The sequence below is a fragment of the Oryzias melastigma genome, linkage group LG15 (genome assembly GCF_002922805.2).
Source record: "Oryzias melastigma strain HK-1 linkage group LG15, ASM292280v2, whole genome shotgun sequence".
NCBI classification, from domain to species: domain Eukaryota; kingdom Metazoa; phylum Chordata; class Actinopteri; order Beloniformes; family Adrianichthyidae; genus Oryzias; species Oryzias melastigma.
The window spans coordinates 14,648,530-14,670,848 of NC_050526.1; the positions used below are offsets into that span (position 1 = coordinate 14,648,530).

The 22,319-nt window shown below is 39.6% G+C and overlaps 1 protein-coding gene across 7 annotated transcripts in view; it reads left to right on the forward strand.

Annotated features, from left to right (window-relative positions):
• The first annotated feature begins 565 nt into the window (after window positions 1-565).
• map4k3b (mitogen-activated protein kinase kinase kinase kinase 3b) overlaps window positions 566-22,319 on the forward strand; it is a 45,053-nt gene continuing 23,299 nt past the window's right edge. For all 7 annotated transcript variants that reach the window (XM_024296923.2, XM_024296925.2, XM_024296924.2 and 4 more), the window contains exons 1-14: window positions 566-823; window positions 15,767-15,824; window positions 15,991-16,081; window positions 16,213-16,277; window positions 16,350-16,405; window positions 17,769-17,816; window positions 17,981-18,023; window positions 18,113-18,185; window positions 18,425-18,556; window positions 18,695-18,757; window positions 18,878-18,959; window positions 20,134-20,250; window positions 21,946-22,024; window positions 22,103-22,161. In XM_024296923.2, coding sequence (XP_024152691.1) covers window positions 725-823; window positions 15,767-15,824; window positions 15,991-16,081; window positions 16,213-16,277; window positions 16,350-16,405; window positions 17,769-17,816; window positions 17,981-18,023; window positions 18,113-18,185; window positions 18,425-18,556; window positions 18,695-18,757; window positions 18,878-18,959; window positions 20,134-20,250; window positions 21,946-22,024; window positions 22,103-22,161 — 1,065 coding nt within the window. In that variant the 5' untranslated portion in view covers window positions 566-724. The remainder of the gene's footprint in view (window positions 824-15,766; window positions 15,825-15,990; window positions 16,082-16,212; window positions 16,278-16,349; window positions 16,406-17,768; window positions 17,817-17,980; window positions 18,024-18,112; window positions 18,186-18,424; window positions 18,557-18,694; window positions 18,758-18,877; window positions 18,960-20,133; window positions 20,251-21,945; window positions 22,025-22,102; window positions 22,162-22,319) is intronic.

Genomic DNA, 22,319 nt, shown 5'->3' on the forward strand with positions numbered 1-22,319 from the left:
AATTGTAGATCTGGATAGATCCGTTATTGCACGCAGTTTTTTTTTTTTTTTGCTACCCTATTGCTAGGTTGGGGTAAGCAGGAGAGAGTAAGCAAAGGAATGCTGGGATATCAACGTAGAGGCAAACAATTTATTCAAGATTTATTGCCTGAAAACAAATCTACATTTTACTAAAAAGTTGCCCATAATTTAGTTTTCTCTTATGTGTCGTAAGATGTTTAAACTTCAAAAAACAGGCAAAAATACTTGGTGAGATGTTGTTTTTTCAGTGTATTCTTACACTATGAGGTCAGATTAATTGATTTTATCCTCAAAAACCAAAATTTAAAAACGTCTTTGATGTTCTTTCTTCTTTTTCCCCACTTGACCCCATCATAATAAAGTCCACTGCTGATATTTTTGAGCTCACAAAAAAGTTTTTTTTTCAATCTTATATAAAATCTGAATTTCAATCATATGATAAAAATGATATGTATTTCATACAATTTTACAGTTTAATAAGCCCTGTTGAATAAAGTGCAATTGCACACTCAAAACTCATCCCTGGAAAACAAGTTTTCTCCATCGCGCATGCGCAGTGCGCGCGCAGGAAGCCATGTTGGATCTTCTCACTGGATTCGGGCAGAGATTTTTTGACACCGTATGTTTTTCCTAAAATATCCGTTTTCCTTCTTCGTCGGGGTGCATTCACCGTGCTCGATCGGCGCCGTAGTCGGCAGAGGACATGATGAACTCCAGCGTGGACCTGTCCCGGCGGAACCCGCAGGAGGATTTCGAGCTGATCCAGAGGATAGGAAGTGGGACCTATGGAGATGTGTACAAGGTAAAGCTGCAGAGAGGGGAGCTTCCATGGGGTTCCATTTTCGGACACGTACCTCAAAACAGTAATAGATAGTATTCCGTTCTTTATTTAGAGAAAACATGAAATACTTTTAATTAATGTATTTATCTTGTTTTGTTGTAGCATTACTTTTGTGTTTTCTAACTGATGTTCTTGTGTGTTAATCTGATGTACGTAGTACTGACAGAGCTGAATTGTGCTTATGTTGCTCCACCTTTGATTCTTATTATTCCTCTTATTAAGCCTCTCTGTTATGATTGAATGTTGTTCATTAAGTTGCTATAGTATAAGTGGATTCTATAACTGTAAATATTCGGTGTCAAATGGAACAAAAAGTGTGAATGTTTTTGCGTTTAGGCTAGCTGCAAGTTGTCCGACATTGGGTGCAGGGATGCTAGCATAAAACAGCTAGCTTCTCAGTTTCTTGTAAATACCGAATTTTAGTATCACCACACAGGGATTTACTTCATGGAAGACACTGGAAATGACCTATATTTTCTCAGAAAATGCAAATATTGCACCAGTATAGTCAAATATGTCCGTAGTGTGTCCTCTTTGCCCTGTCTGGGTTGACGGCTGAACGAACGACTCGATAAGGCGTTAAGCCACAACAACAACAATAACAACAGCAGCAGCAGCGGTCAGATCATCGAGTCCAGTCGCTATTTAGCGTCTTCCGATGCCCGTACTGACTTCCAGGGGTTCATCGGAAAGCCATATTCGGTTCTGTCGTGTCTGTTGTGAAGTTTGAAGGTTCCTGCTGTCAGTTTGGGAAGGCCCCGCGCCTTCATGGTTGATTAGACCACAAACTGCAGAAAAGAGCGTGCCTCAGTTTAGAGGAGAATCACGAACATATTTTACTCACCATAGCAAAGATTTTACCAATCAGGCAGATATGTTATCCATCATAGCAGATGTTTTACCTATCATAGCAAAGGTTGTACCTATCGTAGCAAAGATTTTACTCATCATATCAAAGGTTTAACCCATTATAGCAGAGACTTTAAATGACAGGCCTATGCAAAGTTGTGGAAATGCAGGTCACACGTTTTTGCATTCAAAACTCTTGCATTCACATTTTGCTATGCAAATTCTACATCTGTTTTTAGGCTCTAAAAAAATTCAAAAAATATTGATATTGATTTGCCCTCACGCTCTCTTATCCCTCTCTGGACAAAGGTGGACAGGATTTTATGTTCATGGACATAAGTGAAGATAAAAAAAATCGTAAGAAAAAAATTTCAGCGCGCTGTCATGTGGGGTCCAAATGGCCCTACTTTGAATGCAAACATGTCTAGGGTACCACAAGGGTTACACCAGTCGACCACTTTGACCAGTCAAAGACTAAGAATTGGTATGGACGGCATCCCTTTTCATTCACGAAAGTGCCAGCTGATTGAAAATTTATCACGAAGGAGAAATTGATCATTGTTGTTGGTGCTCTGCCAGAATGATATGACACCAAGTCTTTCACATATTAGAACAGAGCTGTGAAAGAAAAAACCTGGAGCTAGATTCCCAACTGAGATTTGTACCGCTTAGACATTTTGCCCCAACCTCTTCCCACTACAGGTGGTGGACATTTGGTAGCAAACGGTAGAAAAATGAAAATCAGAAGAAGCCCCCTCCCTGCTTGTCCAGTGTGAACACCGTGAACTTAATCCCTGTTTCCAGAATGCTCTATATGTGCGTTCCTAAAACAAGCTTCAAACTCCTGCCCGGTGTGTCCGTACCTTTAGACAAAGAGGTTAATCACAGAGTATTGTCTCTAATAACTTTACTAACATTTTGAAGATAATCTCTGTTTGTTTAAAGCTATGCTGAAGTGTTGCAAGCACCACTCATGTGTATTATATTCATGAAAAGCTCATTCTGGTCAATAACAAGCTGAAGAAGATAAGAAGTCCTCCAAACAGTTTCTTTCAGCTTCCTGGCTCTTTCCATCAGTTGATGGGCTCAAAGTGTCTCAGTTCTGAATATTTAAACTCTGTAAACATTTATCCAACCTCTGAAGAAAGATCTGGATGCAAGTCTTTTTTTGTGTGACTAAAATATGCTATATGTCTTGTTTAAAAAAATGTTTAATATCACATGTGACAGTGGCTCATTTTCTGGGACAAACACTTAAAAAAATGTTTGTCACACAAAGTTTCCAACCATTTTAAACCGTAATGCATCACTGATTGGGTTGGACTATTCCTGTTGAAACAACTTTAGGATTTTCAGAATAAAGTTTCACTTGGGCAGTGGTTAGGACTCTTGCCTCACAGCAAGAAGGCTCTTGTTTAAATCCCGGCAGCCTCCTTTCTGAGTGGGGTTTGCATGTCCTCCTTGTGCATGCATGTTTTTTTTTTTTTGGTGTTCTGGTTTCCTTCCACAGTCCAAAAACAATCTTCATAGGTTAATTTAAGACTCTAAATTGCACCAAAGTGTCTATTTGTGTTTGTGTTTTATTGTCTGGTCTTGCAACACACCGTCGACCTGTTCAGGCCAGGTGTACCCCACCTTCACTCTACAACTGGTGGGATAGGCTCCAGCAACCTTGTAGCCCTTTTCAGGGTCACGAGGGTTCAGAAGGAGTTATAGTGGGTTCAGAAAATGGATGGAGGGAATTATAAAGAGAATCATTGTAGGTGGTTATAATTGTGTACAGGATTAAATAATTTCCCATCTGGGATGTTTCTATAAAAGGTAACTCTTGCAGGACAAGAACTTATGATCCTCACAACCGTTTTTTATTTTTACACCTTTGACTCAAAAAAAGTATCTCGGTTTCAGTTCATTTTCTCCGTCTGACAAAGCTTTGAGCATGCTTGGATTCTATTTGAGTTTGCAAAGCTGTTTAAATGTCTGTTTCAAAGAACTTGATGACGATAAAAATAATCAGAGGCTCAATATGAAATAAACCATTACATACATTCTAGTTTCTTTTGGAATCAAACTGTAACTATAGATCGTCATTGTAGTTGTAAACAACCTCAAAAACCTCCATTTAAAAGACCCACTCCAATGAACATTGTCTTTTAGGAGTCTTTTTTTAACATGTTTTAGTGGCATTTTTCTCATGATGGTGGACATACATCAAGAAAATTAAGCTGAAAATTTCATTTCTATGTATTTCTTTTTTCAAATCATTGTGAATCAGAAGCAGACAATAAAATGAGGTAATAAAGATATCGTATTTGTGACAGAAAATACGCCGGTGCAGACTACAAGCTCTGTAGAGATAGATCGATGAACGTCTTTGTTTTCCTGGTCAGAGCTGGAATCTGGATCAAAATTGTACGGCTGGATAGTCGCAATATTGCTCGCCATTTTTGTTGCACTGCTAATGTTAGGTTGGGTGTTGTGAGGGCCCGTCAGTGACCAAAAGAGCTCTCAGGAGGGGGCAGGCTCTCTTCGCCCACAACTCAGAGGTGGATTTCTAATGAACTAGTGCTGCTCTGCAGAAACTATGTCCTAGAAAATGACAAGTTTTTTTGTTTTGGCTAAAAACTTTATAATCAGAATAAAAAAAAAAAAACTGAAATCACTTTAAAAAGTAGATTAAAAATAACTGGAGTGGAACTTTAATATGCTGTTAAAATAACTAGAAATGAATATCCATTTGTGTGAGTCTGTGCTTCTTGACGGCTGTAAAAAGATACTGAAAAAGCTTTAATGCTGATATTAAAGTCCACGGTTGAGTCCAAAAATAAACTGTATTGATTCAATGTAATCTTTAGCAATAGACAATTTAATAACAATTCAGGAAATTATTGATCTTTTTTTTTTCTTTTGGGGTTTGTGGCCAAAGTGCAGCAGAAAACTGTTTTGTTGTTTTGCAAAGTCTAATGAAAGTGTCAACAATTGAACTCAGTAAAAATAGTTTTTCATTACAAGTTGGTTTATTTTTAAATCAAAAAAATGGATCAAATTATTTATTTAAGACTGATTTATTTCTTTTCTGAATAGTAAACCAAATTGAATCATAAATTTGAAAATCTGAAATGAATTGATTCAGAAATGTTAAATTAATTTATTCCTCTGAAGTGGTAAATATGACCAAAATAATCATTTGTTTCTACTGTAAAGGTGATGTTCTTCGTGTGGTGTTTTCAGGTGAACCTTCACAGGCGTCCACACTCTCCTGCTGTTGTTTTGCATTCCCTTTGTTGTGGAATTTAATTTAAGTCTTGAGAGGGTGGGCAGCGGGACACGTAGGAGAATCTGAGCGTTGTTTGGTTAACCTCCTGGCTCTCTATGGTTGCTCACATGAAGCGTTAAAGACCCATTTTGATCATCTCAAGCTAATTAAATTAGTTCCCAGTGATCTTTTAATTATGATTATACTTTTTGTTTGCTTAAATAAAATTTTAAAAAAGGTTTCTAGGGCATAGTTTCTGGAGAGCAGCAGAGAAATTTGCCTCTGAGTTGTGGGCGGGACCATAGCAACCGAACCCCCCTTCCCCTCCCTGTTGCTGAGAGCTCTCTGTTTACAACTCTTTTTTTCAAACGTTTTTTTCGTCTGCTCTTGATTCACAACAGTTTGAATAAAGAAATACTCACATTTAAGCTTCATTTTCTTTATAGAGGTTCTCCATCATCAGGAAAATCATCAGAAAACACCATTTTCATCTGAGCAGCTCTTTAAAGCTACACTCAGGAGTCGTTTCCATAAGCTGAGTGTACATCTGTGTTTTCCTGGATGCCGGTGCACTTTGCCTCTCTAGGTGCTGCAGCTGATGTGTTTCTAATTCGGGCTCAGCTCGCATCGTTCCTCGCTGAAGAGGTTATCTTCAGGGGCTGAGAGTCCTTCAGCTCTGCAGGACCACAGAGACGAGAGACACATATTTGTTCTCAGATGTGGTCGGTTGTGGAGAACCGACCCGTTCATCTCCCTAACACGGGGTTTGCTGAAACCTCGGGATTAAAGGATGTGCTAAAAAGCACCGGGGAGCTCGGTGGATGGCTATATTTGGTGCTACCGCCATGTAAAAAAGTGTGGCTCAGAGAGGAATGTTGGAGCAGGAAACCAAGCATGAACTGTGTGTCTGAAGAGCCAAAGACGAAGGGGTGGGGGGGTGCCTGATGTGGGGGTGAGCTCTTTGACCACCATGGAAGCAGTTGGCTGTAGGGGAACTATTCAGTCTTCCAGACTGAGCTGCTTCTGTGATTATTTGTTGGGAAACCTGCAGGAAAATTCAGCAAACTTCAGCGTCGAGGGTCCATCAGTGCAAGTCCCTGTACGTCCCCTGTTCAGAATTCCTGCCTTTCAGCTCCACGCGGCTGCTTTCGTGTGACAGCGTCCTGACTGTCTGACACTTTTGGAGCAGAGGAAGTTTTTTCCAGCTGCTTGAAAGCAGTTTGAGCCCAAAACGCAGCTGTGAAGGCTCTGTTTCACACACAGACGCCTTTTCTCTGTGCATCCGAATATTTCCCCCACGCTTTGCATGTCCCGGGACTCGCTCTGCTTCTGGAGGTGGGCTCAGATGAGGTCAGCTGAAAATGAGGACCACCGCGTTATTCAGATCCTGTTTCCAAAGAGCACTGTTTAAACTGCAGGTCATGAAGGAGAGCGTCCTGCTAAGATTTTGACCTAAAGAGGAATTTCAAACTTTCAACACCTCTTGACAGTTAACGATTTTATTTTCAAGTATTTTTAATCCATCTCATAATTTGCATAAAAAATAAATTTTCAACATTTTCCACTTTTTAATAATATTTTACATTTTTTAAGCTTTAGATCAGCCATCTCACCTTTTTTAAGACTTTTGTTTTACTTCTTTTGGCTTATTTAAAACACTTGTTTACATGCTAATTCTCAGTCATACATCATTTTAACCCAACATGTTTGCATGCTATTTTTACATAAAAAAAATAGTAGTCTTTTTGCCTCTGTATAACTTCGCAGTACATTTTTTTTTGTTTTAAATAGTTTTCAGACAAAATCAGCCTATTTTAGATTAATCTTTATTTCAAATGTTCCTGTATCTTAAAATAAGTTTTATTAAACAAGTTTTTAGTTATTTCACAATAAAAAATGGTTTTGTAAGTTACCATTCTCATTCGAGTTTCTGTCTTTGTAATGAAAGAAAGTGTTAAAAATCTTAATGGTGTATTATTAGCAATAAATTAAATTATATTCATAATAAATAATTTAGTTGTTTTTCATGTTTTGATGTTTAAGTGCTTGGAGTGGACACTGCTTGTGACAAAGGAACTCTACAATTAGGCTTAAGTGGTTGTGTATTTTTATTATTTTGTAATTACTTTTTATTTCTTTTTTTTAATTGTTTAGGTTAATTTGAGCTCATTTTCTGCTGTTTCAAGCTACGTTCACATTTGATGCACGTTTAAGAATGACTTAAACGTATATTCTTGAATGCACATTTAGCCTATGATGTTCACACTGGACAAGCAGGGAGGGGCTTCTTTATCTTTTTGTTACATGGTGAATGGCGTATACTTGTATGGCGCTTTTCTACCTTTCTTGAAGACCCAAAGCGCTTTACACCAACAGTCCATTTGGAAATGGCCATCTTCAAGAAAAGTAGTTGCTGAGGGTGATGTAAATGTCCATTTTTTTAGCTAATATATTTCATACTTCTATAGACTTTCCTAATCTTTCTTTTGATTTTAGATGTTTTTATTCCAAACTACTCGATCAAAAGTTGCTTCAGTGCTGATTGTCTTTTTTTATCAGTAACTTTAATGTTTCTGGATCAGTGAAGCTCTCTGTAGTTTGGCAGTCCTTTGTATAAAAACAAATCGTTTTTAATTTATTTTCTCTGCAAAAGTCAGCAGCTGCGTGCGAACCAAATGGAAAACCTGAATGTCTGCTTGTCGGCCTGCTTTACCTCTACTTTTTTGAGGGGGGTTGGCGGGGTATAGCCGGGGTCCAGGAATGCAGGAGTCGTCACTTCCTGCGAGCGTTTGTTCTGTCTGCTGTCAGCTGAGCGGAGGCCGTGGTGTGTTTCCACAGACGCTGTAGGACCCAGACGGTCCTGTTCGGCCACTGCTGCTCCTCCTGTTTGCTCTGGGAGGTGGAGATGCAGACATCAAGCTGCTGGGAACAAAAGCACCAAAGGTTCCTCAGGACCTGTTTGCTTCGGTTTAGTCTACGTCCCTGCAGCGGTGTGTCTGTCAGAAACACAACCAGATTCCATCACCATTCCAGAAAGCCAGGAGGTTACACTTCAGTTCAGACTTAAGCCTCGTAATGTTAAAGGTTTTCTTATGGGTTTACTCCTTTTTTTAAAGAGACACGCAACAATTCTGCAATAAAAACAAGAGCTTGAAATGTTATTTCAAACCTTGGAGAATAGATGATCCGGCATTTTAACTTGAGCTAAAATATTTACACCACAGAAATCCTCTGGTTCTTCTGGACTTTTTGCAACTTTAAGCTTGAGGAGTTCTTGCTTCGACTTTTGATTTAGTTTAGTTTGACTTTAGTTTTTGGAACATTTTAAATTGTTGTGATATTTGTATTGCTGTTTACTATTACTCAGTTTTTTTACATTAATATATAATGGTTTTTTAATCTTTAAAAAACGTAAGTTGTTATTGTAATTGTTTTTATGATTACTCTGTTTGTTTTATTGTTCATTTACCTTGTCAGTTAAAAGCAGGTTTTTGGATAGGCTCCAGCAACCCTGTGACCCTGAGCAGTAATTACGAGGCTTAAAATATAAATGAATGAAGTTAACCTTAAAAAAAGTCAAATAAAGTTTTTGAGCTTAAGTTTTCACAAGTTTTATATATATTTTTCTTAATCCACATGTCAAGAGATGCTTTATTAAAACATCTGTGACCTAGTGGTGCAGTGTCCACACTGAGTCAAAGAGAATGTGGGTTTAAATCCAAAAGCAAACCAAAGCTAGGATAAATGTTTTACCCTAACATATTGAAAACACAGTTTTCCCTTTCTAGCACTCGATTACTTTCATACCTGTGGTAATTCGGGTTTAACATTGAGGTCATAAGCAGCACTGTGGGTATTTTGCTGGGCTGTTCTAAATACCAAAGCGGCTCATGAATTTCCCCTGATTGATATCAATTTTCTCAACCCAGTTTGTCAAATTTTGTCATAAAGATTTTGGATTTTGTTGATTGTTGTTGATAGTTTTGAGTTTTTGTGCTTGTTTTTCAAAGTAACCTCACAAGTTAATTGATGTTTCTGCTGCAGTCTGTGGAGATTTAGACGATGGACTCGTTTGTTGATTTAACACAGTTTATTGATCAGTCTTTACTTGTTTTTTAATCTTTACATCACCATTAGGTATCATATGGTATTCACAAGGCTGGAGAAGTTTAGACTAAAGCCGTGGTATCAGTTGCTGGTTTTGTTGAAGTTTAGAGGAGAAAACTCTTCAATTACCTTAAGATATGTAAATGAAATGAGACAGTTCAAATACTGTTTTGCTTGATTTTTTTTTTTATGTATAAGGATGTATAAGGATTTTAATAGGAAATCAAGTTTTGGATTTAGACTTTAATTGCGCCCCTTTTTATTTCAGATTTTTGAAGCTTTGCTGAAGTCCAGGAAAAAAACAACTCCTGCAATTCCTCAAATGACCCCTGGGGGCTGGTTTCAGAAGGAAGCAACTTTGCAACTTCTTCTTGACTTTGATAAAAAGTTTAATTTTACACCAAACAAAACTTGACAGCTTTGTCTATGTGTGTGTGTGTGTGTTAAATAAGTCATTGCGATTTTATTTTAATTCAATGTTTTTACTGTTAAAAGTAGCATAATTTCCAATTGACAGATACTTGAGTTAAATGCATTTCTCATTTTGGAAAACTGTTGGGATTTGAGGAGTAAACTCTTGTCAGTGACAAATGATAAATAATCCCCTTCCAGGATTAAAACATTTATGTTCATAATTTCCTGCTCAGAATTGCGAAGACTTAGATATTTTGAATAGGAAATTGGGCTTCTGATCAACAGGTCTTAGTTTTTTAGATTGTTTCTACAGGAATTCCTCCCGAACGTACCTATAACATTAGTTGATTGAGTTAAATTCTGTCATAATTGAAACTCTGACGTCAAATGTCTGTTAAATCTGCTCCAGGCCAAGTTTCCCTGTTGATTCTATCTGTATTTGCCTTCATTTTTAGCAAAGTTTCCACCCATCATCACATCAGCACTCTGGAGAATGTCTCAGAAAAGTCCTGACAGCAGCGAACAGAAAGCCTAATGTGAACTTTTACCCTGTTTAAGTTGCAGTCCTGCCTGCCAGGCGTCAACCTCTCCAGACTTCCGTCTCAGGATTAACTGTAAATAGTCTTGTGGTGTTTGGTCAGAGCTGTTAAAGGAACACGTAACTTTCATATGCTCAGGTGTTGGGAGTGTCTGTTCTGGGGTTAAGCAACTGTAATTAGGAAACTGAATACAAGTACAATAGGGCTGCCTTTAGTCGACTGGAAGCGACTATGTCGATTATCAAAATAGTCAACGACTAATTTAATAGTCAGTTAGTCGCTGGCGACACATGTGTACCAACTCTCCAACCATTTAAGCAACTAACACGATTCCAATGTTTGATTTGGTGTCGAATAATTCCACCTGGACACAAACCTTCATGATCACTTTTCAAATCAGTTGGCACTTCCGTGATTTAAAAAGGACGCTACCCATATGTCACTACCGAATCAGAGTCGATAATTAGTCAAAGGTCAACTGGTTTAACTTTCAGCGCGCGTACAATGGGCGCACGTTTTCTATGTGGAGCCCAAAATTAGACTTGAACGCAAGAGCTTTGAATGTAGAATCCCAAAATGTGCGTACAGGCGGGTTTTCATAGGTTTGTCTTTTGAAGTTTTTGCTCGAGCGTGCGTTGTCGAGGCCGGCATAACCTTGACATTAGAGCTACTTCCTTGTTTGTTCTTCACTCCATAGATGCATTGTCGTTGACTTTTCATACCCCGATCTTAAAGCTTTGAGATTTATTTCAAACCTGGAATCGCACATTGATTTATTTAACATTCTGTGGTGTCCACAGACTGAAACGCTGATAACTGGTTTATTTTTGGCCCGTTCTCGTCTAGTTGTTGCCAAAGAAAAAAAAAAAGACTACAGACTTTTCTTCAGGAATGTGTTTTCCTGTCTGCACCAAACTAAACTGTGAAAATTGCTGTTTAAATGAGCGCCTGCCTGAGCTCTGAATAGATCAGAATGAGCAGAGTCTTAATGAGCCGCTCTGTTTGAAGGTTTTTATGTCCTCTTGCAGGAACACAGGCAGAGACTCTCAGCTGCTAATGGTTTGGCTTTCTGCTGAGGCAGAGTTTTCTTGTCTGACAGTGCATTCCTCATCAATATGTGTGTGCGTCAGGGCAAAACTGAAACATGCACATTAGACAATCAATAAATACTTAAAATAAATTAAGTAATAATTTATTTAGGATTGGAATTTGAATCTGAACATTCTTGAAGCAGTTATGGTGGTGCTGGGACATCCCTGTGGTCACATGACTCATTGTTTTGCTTTGGTATTGGTAAGCTACGTCATTTAACCCTTATTTTTTTGCTGTTGAGCAAATATGACTATCTACAGCAGGCTATTAGACTGTCATCTGTCAGTTAGAAGGTTAAAATCTCTATTTCAAACCTCTATATTTAAGGACTCATTCCAATGAAAATAGTATTTTAACATGTTATTGTAGCAGTTTCTGATGATGGAGGACATATGTAATGAAAAGCTCATACTAGCATTTCTATTTATTTATTCAAAGTTTATCAAAGTGAATTAGGAGTTGATGTAAAAATGAGGTTTTATAAACGGCATAAGCATAATTAAAATACCACTGGGAAGGCTTTTACAATAGATCAGAAGATGGTTGAAGTGGGTTTTTAATATAAAGCAAAATTATATAAATTCATTAAAAAAATACCTCCCAATACAATGTCACTTGGATGAAGAAGATCCTTTATTGGCCTTATTTTATCTTGTTTTGTACATTTTTAAACATAAACTATTTTTCCTTAATTGGGCATATATCTAATCAGATTTGCTGTTTATCCTTATAATCCTTTTAAAACTGTCACTTAAAGCAGATGGGATCTTCATCGGTGGGGTGAAAACAACAGACAGTCAGTTTTTATGCAGGAACCGAGGACTGACTGGTATGAGTCATCTGTGGGGTGTCTGCTGACTGAAGGAGCTCTGTCTCAGCTCTTCACGCTGCTTCCATCTCTTCCATGTTTTTTTTCCTCCTCTGCATCTCTTTGTCTCCCGCCCCCTCCCATCTCTTTGTTTTGGTGTGGGTCAGTCTACCCCCCCCCTCCCTTTTTCTATTCTAAGAGGATTTTGAGCATTTCATAAAGAGGCCATTTATCGTTTATCTTACTACAGCAAAGTAAAACTGTCACTTTTCCTTCATTTCATGTGTGGCAGAAGGAACGTCAAATGCCTAATATGTTCAATAAGTACTCATGGGCTTTACTTGGACTTCTGGTGCTGTCAAATCAGATTGTAAATTCATTTCGTAAACTAACTGAGGTTTGAAAGGTCTCGAACAAGAAGGAACAGCATGTGATTTTAGGATCTAGGTTGCAAAGCTGGAAAAACCAGAGTGCCGAATGTCTTTTCCCGTGTTCAGCGTTGGAAGGTATCCATGCCAGGATGCAGCCAGGAGCATGCTGGGTGGGTGTGTCTGCAGAGGGGACAGCAGAAGCTGTTGAGGCATGACGCCAAACTGCTTTGCTGCTCGAGCAGTCGTACTCCTCTGGTGTTAAAAGTCCTGTTTGCTCTTTCTCTCTTCCATTTCCTACAGATACTTCTAAAGTCATCTTTTATTTATTAAGGCCATTTGAAATTCCTCCCCTGCCCCCCCAGCACTGCTGCTAAATATAACTGTAAAGAAGTTTACTATTTATAGAAAAAAATCAGCTTCTGTTGTTCTGCACTCCTTTTTTCTGACAAATTGCATGTTTCAAGAAAGCAATTATTACAAACTGTAATCTGTTTAGACTGTTGCATCATTTGTGACAGACTGGTAATGTATTTGATTTGTGAGGATTATTCTTGATCAGCTGTACCTCCACAGATGCAATATTTTTCCTTAAAAATTAGGTAATCCTCGAGGTGTGGAGTTCCTCAGGGTTTGATTCTAAGACCACACAGATTCTACTTCTGTGTTGAAGTAAATGTCTAGGTTTTGAACCAGGAAAAAATCTATTTTATTTCTATAAAATTATGGTCAAGTTTGTACCCAGGTTATCCTCTAAACTAGGGATGTCCCAGTCTAATCATGTGATTGAAAATCAGGCCCCATCACATACACGTTATTACCAAAAGCACTGGCTCACCTGCCTTGGTGATGATAGTCCTCCATTTGTAGCTATTACAGCTTCAACTCTTCTGGGCAGGCTGTCCACAAGTTTGAGGAGTGTGTGTGTGTTTATTGGAATTGTTGACCATTCTTCCAAAAGTGCTTTGATCAGGTCACACTCTGATGTTGGTGGAGAAGGTCTGGCTCTCATTCTCCGCTCTAATTCATCCCAAAGGTGTTCTATTTGGGACACATTCAGGTCATCCATGATTTTATGGACCTTGCTTTGTGCACTGGTGCACAATCATGTTAGAAGAGGAAGTGGCCCGCTCCAAACTGTTCCTACAAGGTTGGTAGCATGGAATTCTATAAAATTTAACTAAGGGAAACAAGCCCAACTCCTGAAGAACAAGCCCACACCATCATTCCTCCTCAAACAGATTTCGCACTCGGCACAATGCAGTCTGAAATTTACCGTTCTCCTGGAGACCTCCAAACCCAGACTGGTCCATCAGATTTCCAGATGGAAAAGCGAGATGCAGAGGAGGCGTCTCCACTGCTATAGAGTCCAGTGGCGGCGTGCTTTACACCACTGCATCCAACACTTTGTATTGTACTTGGTGGTGTGTGGTTTAGATGCAGCTGCTCAGCCATGGAAACCCATTCCATGAAGCCCTGTGTACTGTACTTGGGCTAATCTGAAGCTCACATGAATGTTGGAGCTTTGCAGCAATTGACTGTTCAGAAAGTCGGCGACCTATTTGAGCTTCAGCATCTGCTGACCCCTCTCATTCAGTTTACGAGGCCTACCACCTTGTGGTTGAGTTTTTGTTGTTCCCAAATTCTTCCACTTTGTTATGATAGAGCTGACAGGTGATTGTGGAATATTTAGGAGCGAGGAAATTTCACAACTGGATTTGTTGCACAGATGACATCCTATGACAATTTCATGCTGGAATTCCCTGAACTCCTGAGAGCAGGGCATTCTTTCACGAATGTTTGTAAAAACAGTGTGCATGCCTGAGTGCTTGATTTTATACACCTGTGGGCAGGATACTTTTGAGCAAAATGTAAGTATAAAAAACTCATAGCAAGTATCTCTATTAGTTTCTCCAAAAGTGTACTCAAAAATGTGTGTAGTGCTGTGTGAACATGAGAGTTTTAAACACGGAAGCCTGAAACACACATATGCACACAGACTTTTCAATGGAAGTGGTCCCTTGAACTTGTGTTGCCAAGGCCGGTGTGAAGGTAGCATAAATGTTTGTCTTTTTGATAAACTGTTTTTTTTGCACTTTTGTAATTGACCCTTTTTTAAAAAAAATACTATTTATCAATAATGTATAAAAATCTGAAAGTTCACAAATATATGTACTTTAGCTCCTAATTTGTTGTTTTCCCAGTCTGCATTAAACATGTAATGCAGGGGTTAAGTGACTCCAAATGTGGCTCCGCCTTCAATCTAACAGTCTTTTGACGCCTTTTCAAAACTACACATGTAAACAGCTTCACCTCATCCAGAATATTTCTTAGTGTTTAAAAAAAAACATTAATCCTAATCATGCATGTTCATTCACATTCACAAGGGACAAGCAGTTACACATTAACCAGGAGAGCTGCATTTTTGAAATTCTGGTTTTCCGTGTGGCTCTCGTTGCTTCCAGAACCGCTGAGCTGAAGGTCACCGTTTAGCATGTCAACAAGAAGAACTGCAGCAGCAGACGGCTTTCTTCTGACGCTGCTTTCCTTATTCAGGCATCAAAGCTGCCCCATGTTTGCCTGCTTGTCCTGGACAGCAAATCAAGCTTTCTTCCAAAGTTGGACCAAAAACAAATTCACAAATACATTTATTTTTGGAGAAAAAAAAAGTATCATTTCACACAGAAACAGTTACATTGTGAATCCATAAATAATCATTCACATGGATATCTCAACCACAGATAAAAAATATTAGTGTGGAATGTATAAAGAAGTAGGAATATAAATACTTTAGTGTAAAAATGTGTGTTTAATACTGGGGGTGTTGGGGAGAAAAATACACTCTATGAAAATGTTTTATTTGGCAATGCCAATTTCAGATGCTGCCGAAATGATTTTTAATTATAAGCAAATATTTCGCTCATCGACTGACATAGAAATCATTGGAATACACACAAATTGCTCTACAGATACTATAAGTAAACCCTGATGTCTTATTTTTTAGTTATTTTGGGGTGTTTGGTTCTGTGTTGATCAAAGAAAAAAAAAAAGGAAATGTATTTTTTCCTGTCCCTTTTTTGAGTTTTTTTAATCACTTTTAGGACTTTTGCTGAGGGAGTTGGTTTCATCAGATCCGATCTGGGTGTAAAAAGTTATCAGGAGTTTACAGTGTGTGTATTGTTCGACCCTGCATCATAAAGGAATCCAGCCGGAAGCTGCACTTCCACAGCTGTGATGTTCCTTAGGGGTTTTTTTGCGTTCCACAACAGAACCTCAAAGTCTCCGCCCTAAAGTATAGTTTAAACCCTGAGTTTTTTTGTCATGCTGTTTGGAACAGTTGCTTTATCTGATGAGATGTGTTTTCATCTACAGGCTCAGACGTGTTCAGCCTGGCTGTTGCTCTCACTTTATATTCAGCTGATCTGTGAGCATGTAAAGCTTCCGATAACTCGCTTTCTTCTTCATCTTTAGGCCCGTAATGTCAACACGGGAGAGCTTGCTGCTATCAAAGTCATCAAACTAGAACCAGGTAAGTTACCTCACCCCCCTATTATTCTTAGCTCTTCTCCTGTTTCTTTAAAAACAAATTCTTACGTGTTTGTTGGTCTGATTTTATCCTGAAATAGCTTGTTTGGTCGTAACTGAGAAGACGCTATTAAATTTGTTGGTTCTTCCTCTGCTTCTGTTGACTGTAGGAGAGGACTTTGCTGTTGTTCAGCAGGAGATCATCATGATGAAAGACTGTAAACACTCCAACATCGTGGCCTACTTTGGCAGTTATCTCCGGTAAGAATGTGCACATTGTCCTCAAAACGCTTCTTTTTTATGTCAAAGTTTGATGTCTGAAGAAGAAGAAATTTGCAAAATAAGGAGAGGTTTAAATGATTCCCTGAACTCAGACGTCTCTTGTTTGTTAGGAGGGATAAGTTATGGATCAGTATGGAGTACTGCGGTGGAGGTTCTCTGCAGGACATCTATCACAGTAAGGACAGCCTAGCAAAAGTTCTTTTTTGTTAAAGACTTTTTCAAATCAAACATGTGATTCTTTCTCCAGTAACTGGACCGCTGTCAGAGTCACAGATAGCCTACATGTCACGGGAGACCCTACAGGTAATTTCTGCTGTTTTTTGGTCTAAGCAGACCAGTGGTAAATATTTCTTAGGTTGATTCTCAAGAAGCTTTCAATTGACTTTTATGTGTAATTCAGCAACACCACATTAAAAGAACAATAACACAAACTAATACAAAAAGGTGTTTGTATTGTTAAAGCACAAAATGTGTATGATTTACTAACCAGTGGGTGACTGGGGAGGTACAAAAAAAGTGTTCATTTGTCATTCAAAAAATGATAACTATGCTCAAAATACACCATGAATTTCATGACATCAAAATAGTTTATTTAAAAAAAATGTAATTGTTCATTTAGAGAACTGAAACATTTGGTACTATTCTTAAATCTGGGATCAGAAGGCAGAGGCTTGTTGTAAACAGTTTGTGGTTCATTATTCCTAGACCAAACACTTAAAGTAAATTTACATAAATAAGTACATTTTTTTTTCATCCTCTTAATAATAGTCCTAGTCAAGATCAGCGACTCCCCATCCGTGGGGGGACCTGACTGCAGACAAGGGGCTGCCCCGACATCATTAGCCGGAAGCAGAAATTCCACAAGAATTCAGAACCGTAGCACCTTGTGACTAGACAGCTTGTTAGAATTTATATAAATAGTGCTCATTAGATTTTTTCAGCAGACTCCTGCCAAGTTCAAACAATCCAAATTTTAAAAAGTGGCTTTAACCCTTTAGCATCAGAGATGTTGCTGGTGACACTTAATTACACATCGTAACTCTTAAACCATTTATGTGATTGCTGTGAATCGGCTAATTCTGACGCGGAGAAAATATTACTTTCCATGTTGGGTTTGCACTGATACCCACTTTTCTCTTCCACATCAGCTAATTTTATGTTGTAATTAGGTTACTTGCGTGGACAGTTGAAGAGTTAAGAAAGTCAATAGAATATCAACACTGGAACTTAAAGGGTAACCAAACAGTGAAGTTGGAGGTTGTCTCCACCCACAGTCGAAATTTGAAAATCCAGTCAGAGGGGTGGGGCTGGGGAACAGACTGTTATCATTACTGGATCTGCAAATCATGACGTGGGACTTCTGAAACTTACATGGTTTGACCAATCACAAAATTAAACTGTAGTACCTGAATCCAACCTTTAGGGGGCAGCACACAGACAGTTTTAAGGTGTCCTTGAGTAAGACACTGAACCCCACATTGCATGTGGTAGTTGAGGTTTTGTTATTGTAAGCCATCAGTGTGTGAATGTGTGTGCATGGGTGAATGGAATTGTCACAGTAAGACAAGGTAGAAAAGTACTATATAAGTATCTACTATTTACTATTCCTTTGTTTTAATGCAAGGAAGTCTCAAAGTAATAAACTCTTGTTTGTTTCTCTTTCAAGGGTCTGTATTACCTGCACAATAAGGGAAAAATGCACAGAGACATTAAGGTGAGTTGTTTTATCTTTTTATTTAATCTAGTTAATAAATATCTTAACCAGGCTGCAGTGCGTGTGTGTTTGTTTATGTGTGGTTTTTGGCATTTGTCTTCTGCTGACTTTGGATTAAAGTTCCTCTGCTTTTGTTTAACGCGTCGTGTTTTCGTCTCCGTCAGGGAGCCAACATCCTGCTGACAGACAACGGCTACGTCAAACTGGGTTAGAGTGAGACTTCTGCCCCCCCTGCCTTTTTTTTGTGGCTTCACCCCCCCCTCCTCGCTGACTTGTCTGCTCTTTTCTCTCCTCAGCTGACTTCGGCGTGTCCGCACAGATCACAGCGACTCTGGCGAAAAGAAAGTCCTTCATCGGAACGCCATACTGGTGCGCTTGTTTTTCCTGCATCCCTTCCCTAAATACCTCATGGAGGGATGCATGCTGGTGCAGTGAGGGTGTGAAATACAACACTCTACTGCAGGGGGGGCACTCTAATAAATGTTTCCTGGAATGTTCTGCCTTATCTTGTTTATTTCACTCATCTTAAACTGACATGTGCAGAAGTTATTTTATCAGACATTTACATTGTTTATTTTTATGAACATTTGTTGGTCTTCCTGCTGTAGGATGGCTCCAGAGGTGGCAGCAGTGGAGAGGAAAGGAGGTTACAACCAGCTGTGTGACATCTGGGCGGTGGGCATCACTGCAATCGAGCTGGCTGAGCTGCAGCCGCCCATGTTTGAGCTGCATCCCATGAGGTACCTCGTCTGCATGCGCCGCTTTTGTTCTTTCGCTCCTCAGTAAGAGAGGAAGCGACGCTCTAGTTTTCAGTCACTCTGAAAGCTCTGGGGCGGAGATGGAAAGATCTGGCGTCTGAGTTTATCCTCTCCTTTCAGGGCGCTCTTCTTAATGAGCAAGAGCAGCTTCCAGCCTCCGAAGTTGAAAGACAAACTGAAGTGGTGAGATCCTCTTTTCTGTTTCCAAATGATCCAGCAACAACCTGTAGAGATGACAGATGACCTGCAAGATCAGACTGGTAACACTTTCTCCCTCTTTTTGTTTGTTTTTCTGTCAAACAGGACGAATAATTTTCATCATTTTGTCAAGTTAGCGCTGACCAAGAACCCGAAGAAGAGACCCACGGCGGAGAAGCTCCTGCAGGTGAAGCTCATTAATCGACATGCTGTCCTTTGATTCTGCGGATATGAGTGGAACTGTAGATTTCTGACACAAAGCAGAACGAGGGAGAACTTTTGGTTTGCCTCATTGGATCGGTCTGCAACTTAAGAGCTCAGTTTGCAGCAAAAATGTTCATATTTCTTTATTTCTTTAGTAATAAGGTTGAAAATACGTCAATTTTTATGCGACCACAATTAGATTAACTACCATGTTTTCCGCACTATAGGGTGCATCAGATTATAAGGCCCACTTTAAAATAAATGGTATATATTTAAAATTGTCATTTATAATATGCACTGAACTATAATGCTTGTTTCACACCAGGCATCTGTTGCATGTTTAAGAACGCACCAAACAAGGGTTCTTGAACGTTTTCGCTCAACAGGCTCATTGAGCGTTCTATGATCTCGATATATTGGGTGGGCCTCTTCAGTTTAACCATTTTTCCTGCAGACACCCTGGGCTCACCCGTTAGGGCATTTATGACGAAGGCCTAACCACATTTTTCTGCATAATTTTGAATTAATTTCCCTCATTGCACTTAAATATAAGGCCCAGGGTAACATTTTGCTGATGTCTTTTTAGAAAATAAATATGACATATTCTGAGTTTCTATTGAATGTATTTGGTGAAATATGCTGGAAGAACAAACAATAATTTATGACTTTTGCTAAAACTGTACCTGATCCTGTGCAATAAACTCATTTGCAGCTGGTTTTCTAGGTTTTTGGATGGGAATATGAAGTCATTGAACAGTTTGTCCTTTCTTAAAATGGACGGGACAAACAGGCCGGCCTGTTTTTAGAACTTCAGTTAGGTTTAAATTTGGGGACTCAATCAAAGAAACACCACACCCCAATCGAATGTCACTTTTGATCTCAAAAATAAAATAAAACATTGAAATATCTACCAAGTACAGTTGTGTGGAAGTGAAATCTAGAGCTTGTTCTGGACAATAACGACCTCAAAAGATCAGCTGCTGGTATTCTGTGATTCTCCCTGGTGGTTTGGTGTTTTTGTTGTAAAAGCAACCGAACAATTTGTCAGTGTTTCCGCCTATTCCATCCAAGTCTGTTCCCATTATGGGAGGGGCCTAAATTAAGACATTTCAGGTGAATTTTTCTTTGCAAGTAACAACTTGGGGTTTCTCCTTCAGCACCCGTTTGTGACGCAACCTCTCAGCCGGACGCTCGCCATCGAGCTGCTAGACAAAGCCAACAACCCCGACCACAGCACGTTCAACGACTTTGATGACGACGAACCGGAGCCTGAGGTAACCTTTGACCCTTCACAGTTCAGTTCCGATCCAGCAGGTCAGCAGAGAAGTGATCATTTGCCGCAGGGATTTTACTTTTTTCTCCCCCCTGATTGATTTTTTTTTCTTATCACATTTCCTCCTAACCCCACCCCTTCAGCCACCTTTTCCCTTCCTTTAGCCCCTATCTATCCACTGCTTTTTATTTTCTTCCACCTGCTTGACTTTTCTTTTTTTCTGGCCTTCTAACCCCCTCCCTTGTTCCCCTGCTCCTCAGTTTAAGTACAGAGGTCATTTTCTTCCCATAAGCCCCGGTGCTCGCCGTGCACCCCGTTTCGCCGCACGCAGGAAGGTATCACTGCCGGCTGCTTTGATGTGCTTTCAACAAGAACTGTTTTGGATTTTTCCTCAAGCCAAACTGCAGAACTGACTGAGCCCAGACCAGAACCGACTTTTGGCTTTAGAATGACGGAGATGATGGATCATAGACGATGGTCTGAGTTCCTTTCAGTTCTGCAGCTAAAACCTGGATGAAGATGGTTTCCAGAGTGTCACAATGTTGGCAGATTAAAAGAAGTTTTGACTTTCAGGTTGTGACATTAATGAAAGCCGTCTTCATCGTACCTTTTTTTGACGTGCACTAACTATGGTTTGAGCCACGAGGGTGAGATCTGGACCAGAACTAAAGACTACAGTTTGACGGAGATCATCTCTGCTCTTTTACCAGCATGGTGTGATTTTTCTTTGGTTGTTTCTCTCTTCTGTATTGTGGAGCAATACAGAAGGCACAGTGGAGCAGTTACCTACCACCTTATAGATCAGAGGTATTAGACTCAGGGTTTCGAGGGCTGGCATCCTTCTGTTTTTTAAGAACCAGCTGAGACGTAAAAGCACCAATGATTAGATCTTAAGCTGAGGGAGGATCTAAGGACTTAGTCACTAGCACTCGTACAGATGTTGACCCGTTGGAATGCTGCAGGTTATCACGTTATAGAGAGGTGCAGCTGCATGGTAAGGGGTGTGCATGTGTGTCCTGCTGTTCCCTCTGTGTGGCCACCTCGAGGGACATCATGAAAATAGAATGTACAATTGTTGAGCGCGTGGTAAGTGTATCATCAGGGATTTACGAGGATTTTGGAAGTTGCACGTACTTATGACGTATGAGTGATGCTGTCGTACGAATCCCTTCCGCCACATTCTCGTCGTTAGTAAGCAAAATACAAGGGGTGTGCACGTGATAAATAAGTGCACATAGAATACCTATAGGATGTCAACTTAAACTACACTCTGATTGTCTAATTCCTGATTTTTAACAGTCATGCTGCATTCAGGGAGCACGCCTTTATGACTTAAACAACACTGACGGGTCCTTTGCGCAGTGCCTGCATCTCGCTATGACCTGTAACCCCGAGGATGCCCGTAAAAAATGTTCATGAACATTTTTGCTCTACAAGCTCACCAAGTGGTCTTGATAGGATCTTGATATTGTGTGTGGGCTCAGATTTTATAGCGATGTATGAATGGCGACCCTTTTAATTTAAAGAACTACCAACCGTTTGAAAATTGATCATGAAAGAGAAATTAATAATTACTTGTTTAGAAAAGACAGTTGTAGGGTTTTTGTTTATCATGTCCTACCCAAACAGGAAGTATCTGTGTGTGTCTCCGATCCAAGAGTCCTGCATAATCCACGTGAACTTTCTTTCTCGCCAGTCTCCGGTTTCAGTTCCCCACCGAATTCGCTCCACCAGCAGGAGCGTGAGGGAAGGAAAGACGCTGTCGGAGATCAATTGTGAGTCTGTGGTTTTGGGCGGAGCCTCTGCCGTTTGTCTTTCCCACCCCTCGCAACTTTTCTGTCTTCTTCTTTCAGTCGACCAGGTGAAGTTTAACCCGCTGTTGGAGAAGGAAACGCAGCCGCATCACAAACCGGTGAGTGGGCTAGGAGCACGGCGCCGGCTGGTTGCAGCTTTTTGCTTTCTGAACATCCACACTACACACGCTTGCTTTGGTGCTCAAACACATATTTAGGGAAGGTTTAGTGTTTTCTTTGAATTTTCCAAAAACATGGAAACTATTAGCGCAGATGA